The sequence below is a fragment of the Penaeus chinensis genome, chromosome 4, assembly GCF_019202785.1.
Source record: "Penaeus chinensis breed Huanghai No. 1 chromosome 4, ASM1920278v2, whole genome shotgun sequence".
Classification (NCBI taxonomy): Eukaryota; Metazoa; Arthropoda; class Malacostraca; order Decapoda; family Penaeidae; genus Penaeus; species Penaeus chinensis.
Genome location: NC_061822.1, coordinates 30,017,407 through 30,029,906, shown reverse-complemented (window position 1 = coordinate 30,029,906; position 12,500 = coordinate 30,017,407). Strand labels below are relative to the sequence as shown.

General features: G+C 39.3%; 1 protein-coding gene across 2 annotated transcripts in view; it reads left to right on the top strand.

The window, feature by feature from the left end:
* Positions 1-12,500, top strand: part of LOC125025052 (pikachurin-like) — a 225,729-nt gene that overhangs the window by 210,676 nt on the left and 2,553 nt on the right. For both annotated transcript variants that reach the window (XM_047612932.1, XM_047612931.1), the window contains 9 exons: positions 5,099-5,432; positions 6,087-6,273; positions 6,809-6,911; positions 8,192-8,393; positions 9,173-9,317; positions 9,937-10,153; positions 10,351-10,553; positions 10,918-11,141; positions 11,570-11,798. In XM_047612932.1, coding sequence (XP_047468888.1) covers positions 5,099-5,432; positions 6,087-6,273; positions 6,809-6,911; positions 8,192-8,393; positions 9,173-9,317; positions 9,937-10,153; positions 10,351-10,553; positions 10,918-11,141; positions 11,570-11,798 — 1,844 coding nt within the window. The remainder of the gene's footprint in view (positions 1-5,098; positions 5,433-6,086; positions 6,274-6,808; positions 6,912-8,191; positions 8,394-9,172; positions 9,318-9,936; positions 10,154-10,350; positions 10,554-10,917; positions 11,142-11,569; positions 11,799-12,500) is intronic.

Here is a 12,500-nt window from a genome sequence, read left to right as displayed (position 1 = left end):
TCTCTCTCTCTCTCTCTCTCTCTCTCTCTCTCTCTCTCTCTCTCTCACTCACTCACTCACTCACTCACTCACTCACTCACTCACTCACACACACACACACACACACACACACACACACAATCGTGCTCGTCATCACCAGACAAGAGATATCATTAGGCCGATCTGCCGAAGCATTCCCCACAAATCTTCCGGGATACAGCCGGGAGCAAATCACAAGCAAGTTACAGGCAAATCGCAAGCAAAATACAACAAATCAAAGGCAAGATTAAGCAAATCACAATCAGATTGCAGACAAATTACAAATGAATTATAAGTTAATTAGATGCACAACACAAGCAGATCACAAACATATCACAGGCAGAACACAAGCAATCACAAACAAATCACAGGCAGAACACAAGCAAGTCACAAACATATCACAAGCAGAACACAAGCAATCACAAACAAATCACAGGCAGAACACAAGCAAGTCACAAACAAATCACAAGCAGAACACAAGCAATCACTAACATATCACAAGCAGAACACAAGCAATCACAAACAAATCACAGGCAGAACACAAGCAACTCACAAACATATCACAAGCAGAACACAAGCAATCACAAACAAATCACAGGCAGAACACAAGCATCACAAACATATCACAGGCAGAACACAAGCATCACAAACAAATCACAAGCAGAACACAAGCATCACAAACATATCACAAGCAGAACACAAGCAATCACAAACAAATCACAGGCAGAACACAAGCATCACAAACAAATCACAGGCAGAACACAAGCATCACAAACAAATCACAAGCAGAACACAAGCATCACAAACATATCACAAGCAGAACACAAGCAATCACAAACAAATCACAGGCAGAACACAAGCAAGTCACAAACATATCACAAGCAGAACACAAGCAATCACAAACAAATCACAGGCAGAACACAAGCATCACAAACATATCACAAGCAGAACACAAGCAATCACAAACAAATCACAGGCAGAACACAAGCAAGTCACAAACAAATCACAAGCAGAACACAAGCAATCACTAACATATCACAAGCAGAACACAAGCAATCACAAACAAATCACAGGCAGAACACAAGCAACTCACAAACATATCACAAGCAGAACACAAGCAATCACAAACAAATCACAGGCAGAACACAAGCATCACAAACATATCACAGGCAGAACACAAGCATCACAAACAAATCACAAGCAGAACACAAGCATCACAAACATATCACAAGCAGAACACAAGCAATCACAAACAAATCACAGGCAGAACACAAGCATCACAAACAAATCACAGGCAGAACACAAGCATCACAAACAAATCACAAGCAGAACACAAGCATCACAAACATATCACAAGCAGAACACAAGCATCACAAACAAATCACAGGCAGAACACAAGCATCACAAACATATCACAAGCAGAACACAAGCATCACAAACAAATCACAGGCAGAACACAAGCATCACAAACATATCACAAGCAGAACACAAGCATCACAAACAAATCACAGGCAGAACACAAGCATCACAAACATATCACAAGCAGAACACAAGCATCACAAACAAATCACAGGCAGAACACAAGCATCACAAACAAATCACAAGCAGAACACAAGCAATCACAAACAAATCACAGGCAGAACACAAGCATCACAAACATATCACAAGCAGAACACAAGCAATCACAAACAAATCACAGGCAGAACACAAGCATCACAAACAAATCACAAGCAGAACACAAGCATCACAAACATATCACAAGCAGAACACAAGCATCACAAACATATCACAAGCAGAACACAAGCATCACAAACATATCACAAGCAGAACACAAGCATCACAAACATATCACAAGCAGAACACAAGCAATCACAAACAAATCACAGGCAGAACACAAGCATCACAGACAAATCACAAGCAGAACACAAGCAATCACAAACAAATCACAGGCAGAACACAAGCATCACAAACAAATCACAAGCAGAACACAAGCAATCACAAACAAATCACAGGCAGAACACAAGCATCACAAACAAATCACAAGCAGAACACAAGCATCACAAACAAATCACAAGCAGAACACAAGCAATCACAAACAAATCACAAGCAGAACACAAGCAATCACAAACAAATCACAGGCAGAACACAAGCATCACAAACATATCACAAGCAGAACACAAGCATCACAAACAAATCACAAGCAGAACACAAGCATCACAAACATATCACAAGCAGAACACAAGCAATCACAAACAAATCACAAGCAGAACACAAGCATCACAAACATATCACAAGCAGAACACAAGCATCACAAACAAATCACAAGCAGAACACAAGCATCACAAACAAATCACAAGCAGAACACAAGCATCACAAACATATCACAAGCAGAACACAAGCATCACAAACAAATCACAAGCAGAACACAAGCAATCACAAACAAATCACAGGCAGAACACAAGCATCACAAACAAATCACAAGCAGAACACAAGCATCACAAACAAATCACAAGCAGAACACAAGCAATCACAAACAAATCACAGGCAGAACACAAGCATCACAAACATATCACAAGCAGAACACAAGCATCACAAACAAATCACAAGCAGAACACAAGCATCACAAACATATCACAAGCAGAACACAAGCAATCACAAACAAATCACAAGCAGAACACAAGCATCACAAACATATCACAAGCAGAACACAAGCATCACAAACAAATCACAAGCAGAACACAAGCATCACAAACAAATCACAAGCAGAACACAAGCATCACAAACATATCACAAGCAGAACACAAGCATCACAAACAAATCACAAGCAGAACACAAGCAATCACAAACAAATCACAGGCAGAACACAAGCATCACAAACAAATCACAAGCAGAACACAAGCAATCACAGACAAATCACAGGCAGAACACAAGCAATCACAAACAAATCACAGGCAGAACACAAGCATCACAAACATATCACAAGCAGAACACAAGCATCACAAACAAATCACAAGCAGAACACAAGCATCACAAACATATCACAAGCAGAACACAAGCAATCACAAACAAATCACAAGCAGAACACAAGCATCACAAACATATCACAAGCAGAACACAAGCATCACAAACAAATCACAAGCAGAACACAAGCATCACAAACAAATCACAAGCAGAACACAAGCATCACAAACATATCACAAGCAGAACACAAGCATCACAAACAAATCACAAGCAGAACACAAGCAATCACAAACAAATCACAGGCAGAACACAAGCATCACAAACAAATCACAAGCAGAACACAAGCAATCACAGACAAATCACAGGCAGAACACAAGCATCACAAACATATCACAAGCAGAACACAAACAATCACAAACAAATCACAGGCAGAACACAAGCAATCACAGACAAATCACAGGCAGAACACAAGCATCACAAACATATCACAAGCAGAACACAAGCAATCACAAACAAATCACAGGCAGAACACAAGCATCACAAACAAATCACAGGCAGAACACAAGCATCACAAACAAATCACAGGCAGAACACAAGCATCACAAACAAATCACAGGCAGAACACAAGCATCACAAACATATCACAAGCAGAACACAAACAATCACAAACAAATCACAGGCAGAACACAAGCAATCACAAACAAATCACAGGCAGAACACAAGCATCACAAACATATCACAAACAGAACACAAACAATCACAAACAAATCACAGGCAGAACACAAGCAATCACAAACATATCACAAGCAGAACACAAGCATCACAAACATATCACAAGCAGAACACAAGCAATCACAAACAAATCACAGGCAGAACACAAGCATCACAAACATATCACAAACAGAACACAAGCAATCACAGACAAATCGCAAGCAGATGGGAAACAAATCACAAGCAAATCACAAGCCAAGTTAAGTCCCCAGGACTCTGACTCTCCTCGCTGTTCCATCCCGCTTTATTGCATTCAGTTTTGTATTTATATATAGGTTTGTAGCTCGAGGTTGTATCCTGATGAGACTTACTCTATAATTGTCACTCTGACGTCATACACTCCTACTCGAGCGTATTATCATTTATTTTTGAGATATTGTTCCAGAGAAGTTGTGTTACATATTGAATGTAAAAATGATATGCCTATTTTTTCTAACTTCATCTGCGTGTGTGTGTGTGTGTGTGTGTGTGTGTGTGTGTGTGTGTGTGTGTGTGTGTGTGTGTGTGTGTGTGTGTGTGTGTGTGTGTGTGTGTGTGTGTGTGTGTGTGTGTGTGTGTGTGTGTGTGACCGTCGCTCTGTTTGTGCACATAACGTGTGTACACGTACTGTGCATTATATATTCCAGATGACTTTACTCGGATTATTGTTTTTTTTTTTTTTTTTACTTTAATATAATGCATGCCCTCGGGATTTGGAACCAATTACTCTGAATCTTTCCATTTGTCCGCCGTATTAAAATGACTCCAGTGTAATTTTAAGGAAGCGCTGCACCATTCCAGAGCAAGCTTTGCTATCCTTTGAGGTCATTATTCAGAATGTTTTGTCATGCATAACAAAAATGTACGCTAAGGGTGTTTTCTGTTGTATTTAAGAAATAATTCTGGTGAACCAGCTTTCACAGACATCGACGTCTGATTAGTATTTCACTTGATTTTATTTTCAGATCAATCACACACACATAAACGCAAGCATGCGCAAATAAAAGTACAAACACACACACACACACACACACACACACACACACACACACACACACACACACACACACACACACACACACACACACACACACACACACACACAACACACATACACAACACACACACACACAACACACACACACACACAACACACACACACACACACACACACAACACACACACACACACAACACACACACACACACACACAACACACACACACACACACACACACACACACACACACACACACACACACACACACACACACACACACACACACACACACACACACACACACACAAAAGCACACACACAAGCACACACGCCGTTGCACTCCCATCTAAAGCCTTTCTTTCGCCGTCAGAACTGAACTACAGCAAGCCCGATTCCTCCGTTCTGTACGAGAAGGAGGCGTCCTTCGTGGCCGTGTTGGATGACGACTACCAATCTGACTCTCCAGGGGACTACCAGCATGACGACTACCAACGTGACGACTACCAGCGGGATGACTACCAGCGCCTCGATTACGCGCGCGACGACAAGTACGGCGACTACCGACGAGACGACTACCAGCGCGACCTGTCGAGGCTGGAGGACGCCGAGGACCAGCCCCACACGGCCGAGCTCCTGGAGGATCCCTCTCGGCGCAAGGGCAGCAGCCAGCTCATCGACAGGGCCGACATCCTCAACTACGACAGGTTGGGCGTCGCGCGGGGCTAGGATGTGCATCGTTCATATGCTGAGACGCTTCGGACGTCGCTCCGGCTCTCGTTGAAGATGTCCGAAGTGTCTCTGAATATGAGACACTTCGGGGGCGGGGCTGGAATAGGATCGAGTGATATAATTGATGTGACAGGTAGCCCGAGGATTAGAGAATGGACGGGATATGTTTTGTTGTGGGATATTTGCGGGTAAATTAAGCAAGACTGATCTTGAATAAGAAGCATAGTATACTAATTACATATTATGCATGATGATTTCAAATAAGATATTAATAGATGGAAGCAGGGAATTTTCTTAAATGGAGTCAAAGTAGATATAACTAGGCTCAGCAAAACGTATTAACTGTGAAAAGTTAGGATGAACTCTAAGTCAGTGTTTATTTGATTTTTAGTATGTACATTCGTGGCTTTGAGTAACTGTTATATAGAATTGGCATGGTCAGGTTTTATGCTTTAAAGATATGATGGAATTCACATTTTATTTCATATATTTGCAAATTTTAGGTGTTGAAAAATAAGAATCTTGTTCTCTACATTAGTGTAATTTGTTCACTAGAGAGAATTATTTGTGCAACACAAAAGATATCACAGCTTTTGTTCATATATTAACTCATCATTTACACTTGGCAGATATAAGACTGAGCATGAATCCAGCCAGGAGGATCTTGGAGCTGAGGAAGAAACCGGCCCGGAGACTTTCCTGGAGCTGGACACCCTGGACCTCATCCAACCATTCACTTCGCCTGGACCCAACCTGGAGCAGAAGGTACCCTCAGAGCTCCCCAACCTTCAAGCAACCGAGAGCCTCACACCCTTGGTATGCCTTCCGTACTTTGGCTGGTTTGCTTTCAGTAGGTTGGGAGACATGTTGACTCATAACATATAACTATGATGTATGTTCAAGATTTGTTGATAGGTTTCAGATAGATCATTTGAATCAAACATGAATTAATTCTAAATGCCATCTCATATTGGTACACATGTATATGTTACAGTTCGGGTGAATAGAATTAAACTACATGATTAATTACCAGTCATTCCCCATCCACATCATAATCTTCACATCTCCATTCTTCATTCATTTTCATGTCCAGGCAGTCTCACAAGTGTGACATTTTACTTTTGATACAAGACTCATTATTTGATACCTCATCTTTTAGTCATACAGGTTGGGTGATGTAGCACAAAAGAATAATTTGTAATATTTTTTTCTTGGACAGTTAGCAGTCAGCTAAAACAGTTATGAACTAAACAGTATATATTTTTCTGTAAATACTTTTATTGAGTGACCTCGTATGTAAGATCTTTAACAGTCTTAATAAGTTATCTCTGACATTTGGTTTTAATTTCAGTGTGAAATGGATTGTGGAAAAGGACATTGCCACGTGGATACTCAGGCTGGCATCTCAAGGTGCATGTGCCCCCTAGGACATGCAGGCCGCTATTGTCATCCAGGCATGTACCATCTGCTCTTGTATGTGTACTTATGTGAGAGAACTCTGTGTAGAACCTACTGCTTTTTATGTTCCCATCCACCCGAGGGGTTATTGAGTAGACTGTTATTCACTGATATGTTTAGTTTAATGATGGGACAGATTTCATTATGTCCTGATCATGCGGGTCCTTTCAGTATCACATATGCCACTGCAGTATACCTTAAGTTTAGATAATCTTGAAGATTAAAACACCCAAAATGTCCTTCTGAAAAATAAAAATACAATGGAACAATTGGTCTGCAAATGAAGTACAATTATAACATATTCATAAGAAAATTTAAAACAAGGTGGTCCAAATAAGTATCCTTGGGCTAACATTTGTGATCCTGAAACATAGCATTAATCTACTGATCTATTCTGTGCAGCCTGTGACTTATCAATTCATTGTACTAGCGACCCAAGATGTCTGTTGGAACAACCTGAAGTAAATGAATAAGGAAAGAAAATATAGTTTAAACATAATTTAAAGGATTTCTTTCTTTATTTATTTACTTATTTGTTTTGTTATTTTTCTAATAAACAGTTTTTGTGTATCAAAGGTATCAGAAACTTGTGACTATAGTGGCTGATTATAAAGAAGATATTCTATCATATGCCTGCAGAGTCTCTCAAAAATGGTGCCACTTTACATTTCAAGTCTTTAGTGATCGAAAATCAATCTTAATATAACTTATGTAGATAGAATTGGTTTCAATTTGAATAGATAATTTGATACTTGTGAATAGAAATAAGAACTATTTTCTTTACAAAAGAAGTTTTCCAAAGGTAAATAACTAATGATTCTGTATCACAACCCTCAAAGATACAATGATACAAACTCTAGCACTTGTAAAACGAAATACACATGTAGCATAAAACAATCCATTAAGAGATCCTTGTCCATTGAATCAAAGAATCACAACCAATTATATATCTTCTTGCATTTCTAAATTATATGCTATATGTTCTTTACCATAATTTGTTACTTGTTGATATTAATATATTGATTTTAGTGCAAATGAGTTTATCCATATATGCATTAATCTTGTTTGAATATTTTTTTGTATTACTGACTGAGATTTCTGCTGATTTACTGATTAATAGAGAGTCAATAAAACTCACTTGGAGTATTAAAAATGCTGCACGGATTTATTTATGATATTGGTATTGATCTCACCTTTTATTATCATTCTTTTTTTCTAAATTACTCTTAACAGACTCCACTTTCCAAAAACATCATATAAGTAAATTTGTCCCCAGGTCCTCAGATAGAAACGGCTAGGTTCCATGGCTCTTCATGGGTAGCCTTTGCCCCTCTTCGGGAGGCCTACAGGGATGTCCAACTCACACTGGAGTTCAAGCCTGAGAGTCCTGATGGAGTCCTGCTGGTGTCGGGGGAGAATGACGATCTCAGTGGGGACTTCATGGCTGCAGTGCTCCTCAATGGCTATGTTGAGTTCAGGTAAGGTGAAGAGAGGGAGAGGGAGAAGGAGAGGGAGAAGGAGAAGGGGAAGGAGAGGGAGGGGGAGAGGGGGAGGGAGAAGGAGAAGGAGAGGGGGAGGGAGAAGGAGAAGGAGAGGGGGAGGGAGAGGGAGAGGGAGAGGGAGAGGGAGAGGGAGAGGGAGAGGGAGAGGGATGGGGAGGGAGAGGGAGAGGGAGGGAGAGGGGGAGGGGAAGCGGGAGGGAGAGGGAGAGGGAGAGGGAGAGTGAGAGTGAGTGAGAGTGAGAGTGAGAGTGAGAGTGAGAGAAAGAGAAAGAGAGTGAGAGAGAGAGAGACGGAGTAAGAGAAAGAAAGAAAGAGAAAGAGAAAAAGAGAAAGAAAGAAAGAAAAGAAGAAAAGCAAGCAGAAGAGGAGGAAGGAGGGAGGGAGGAAGGAAAAAAAGGTGCAAAGAAGAAGGGATGAGGCAGTAGAAAGGATTAGTGAGAGTGTGAAAGAGAAGACAAGAGAGATTGAGAAAAGAAAGTAATTATTTTAAAGTTCAAATTACTTACAATAAGTAATGATTTTGTGTTGACCCTATGAGGTAAGCTCATTTAGCACATTGTCTGCAGAATGATTCATTTTGTATCATTGCTAGTAAAGTCAGTAAACATTTTGATGGAACTGTTGGATGTATAAATATCTATTAAATATCTATTAAAATGCCTTATAATGACTGATTGATTAATCACATGAAATTATCCATTTATAGTTACTGATAATATAACATGAGTTACTCATAGTGAAACATCCAATTGCAGATGGGACTGTGGTTCAGGTGCAGGGTCTGTCCGCTCACCCGAGGGAGTGCACATGGGCGAGTGGAACCGGCTTACTGTGTATCGGCACCGCTGGGATGTTTGGCTGCAGCTCAATGATGGCCACCATATTCAAGGCCGATCTGAGGTGGGTGCAATGTGGAGTTTTATGGTCATAATTTTATGAATACTATTATTCTAAAGATATAAAATAGTTTTATTAATATTATTATTATTATTATTATTATTTAAGTACTACTGCATTTTTTTAAAGGTATAAAATATTAGATGCTATCCTAAACTCTCACTGACATCCCCCTCTAGAGTACTAATATTCAGCCTATGTTGCCTGCAATTTGATGCAGACAGTCTAATTGGTGATGTGAATTAATTTGATTTTACCTACTCGTTATGAAATGTGGTTTGAATGTTCTGTAGTTTAGATATAAACTGAGTGCATGGTTGAGGTATAGAAATGTAATTTGAACAAAGATTTTCTTTGGTAAAACAAGATTAACACTATTATTATTCTGTAGATTATTTTCTAATTTGCTAATTATTGCAGTCAGGAACTGAAACATCCATAGATGCATCAAAAATTGTATTATACCTTTGCCAAATCATTGTGTTACATTCATTAAAAAAAGCCATAGTTTTTTTACAAGCAGGTGTAATTGGCTATCAGAAAATATTCACAAATATATATTCATGAGCATACATGCATACAGATGAGATGTTGTTACTTATCAAATCCTTCCTCCTTCCAGGGACTCTTCTCAAGGATCACTTTCCGTGAACCTCTCTACGTTGGGGGCTCCAACAACCTGACATCCCTTGCAGTGCGTCTTGGTGTGACAACAGGCTTACAGGGATGTGTCAGACGACTGCAGATCAACGATCATGTTTATCGTTTTCACAAGAATGATGCTCTTAGGGAACCCAATCCCTCGTCAGATTATGCTGCTCTTGACGGTTTTGATATAAGTATGTTTAATATGATTAAAAGTATTTGTTATGGATTGTTCTGTTATATTCCTTCACTGTGGTATTGTTTATATATAGAGAGTAAAATTAAGTTTTACACTTGCATTATGTTCAGTTGATATGAATGAGATTCCTTGGTTTAAAAAAAAAAAAAAAAAAAAGCAATTCACTTTCAATTTTAACACATCTCTTTCTAGGTGAATGCATAGGTGATGCTTGCAGTGAAGTAGAATGCCAGCACGGAGGAAAATGTGTGGCATCGGTTCAGGACACCAGGAACAATTCCAATTTAGCTGCCACACCTCCACCTGCTTTCTTTCCTCCTCCACCTGCTGCTCCTATATGTCTGTGCCCGCTTGGCTATGCTGGGGATTTCTGTGAAAAGCAACTAAATCTCGAGGTTAGTGATTAGTAATTTGGAGTGAAGTGCAGCGATATCAGCTTCAGCTATTGAAATTGAAATGGAAATATACGTAGCATATAACTACCCTAACATCATCCACAGACTTTTCAGCTAGAATCCTTGTAATGCAAACTAACTTAATCAAATATTTTCTGGGGTTAATTTTGTGGATTTGTTACTGAGGTTAGAATTTCTGTAGCCTACAACAGTTAATGCTGAAGCACTAATCTCTCACATGTGGGTAATTTGGAGTAGGGTATGAATGTGAAAAAAATATATTTGATATTCTGAGGCAGAATGCATATATGTGTTATTTTTGTTAATTTTCACAGAACTGAGAATGGATTCTTTTTCTGTTTAGGTTCCTTCCTTCAATGGCTCTGCCCACTTAGAATTCCCAGCACTTGGAGGCTCTGTCTTATCATGGCTTGAGCTGGAATTAGTGTTCCGTGCAGCCTCCACAGATGGCATCATGCTGTATGAGGGACATCGATCAGACGGCTCCAGCGACTTCATTGCTGTCACACTCTCCCAGGCCCATGTTCTGTTCACGCTCGATTTGGGATCTGGAATGCTAACATTACGGTAAGTCTTACTTTCCTTGAATTTGGTTGATCATTTTAAAGTTGCATTGTGAAATAATTGTAAGAAAGATGCAGGGGATAATTGCCCTTATTAGTAACTATTTAGCATCTCTCTATTAGGTTTCACTAAAACAGAATTATATTTTATCACCTTTGTGATTGTATTTAGCTGTAATAGTGTATATTTAATGATGAAAATTAGATTGAATTTAAATTATTGATTTTCCAGGATCAGACAATTATTTGATATATTGCCAGTTTTATAATTATTATATGTTAAATAAAATGAGTAGAATAACATTTTCTAGTTTACCTTTCCATGTTATTATGTGAAGAAGTGTGTTAATTTAGGTCTGCATATAATGGTAAGATCATATGTCCTGTAGAGAAACTACTTCCTACCTCAGTGCACCTTGATGTCTCCCCCAGGTCAGCCTACCCAATCCGTCCTGGCGTGTGGCACTCAGTGCGAGTCTCTCGGACTGGCCGATGGGCTTGGTTATATGTTGATGACCAGCCTGTTGTGAGTGGTCTGACCCCTGGTGGTTTCACTATGCTGTCTCTCTCACATCCTCTATATCTTGGAGGTATCCCACCCACCTCAGTCTCTCAGCCAATACTACCAGCATCGCAGGCCTTTGTGGGCTGCATACAAAAGGTGGGGAGTCTCTTTGTATATGTATGTCTGAGTTGTTGTTTAGTGTGAGTGGATATTCTTCCCTATAAATTTTAGTAAATAAGAAGGAAAAGAATATTAAAATTTTGATTCATGTTGGCACTGCTGTATTATGTAAATAGCATATATAGTATTAAGAACTATTACACAAGTATATAGGTATGTGTATTAGTAATAAAGAAGGCTGTTTTGACAAAGTAGATATTGCATGGTGGATTTTGGGAGTGGGAGGAGGAGTTTCCTACTTGTTCAACTCCACATTAACACTTTCAACAACTAGTGATTCCTGTATTGTAGGAAGGCTGTTTTGTTTGTGGAAGGGAAATCCACAATGTGACTCTGTCACTCTTTCCTTAGGCTTATTATCTGCTGCAGTGTATGATGTACACCACACATGCAACTAATAGGGGCAGTAGGCATTCCCTAGTTACATTACTTTTTGGTACTGGTTAGGAACATTACCTGTTTTGTCATAAGCATTATGCTTGTTGCCCTAAATAGACAGATAAGGACTAACAGACCTTAATAATGAAGAGAATGCAAAACAGACTGAAACAAGTTGTCAGTATCTTTGCATTCACACATATCATACAGCTGCTATTATAAATATATCTTTAAATGAAGAAGTACATTGAAAAGAAGCTGCAATAAAAAATGTACATAAGATAAGAGGTTCTTGTACTG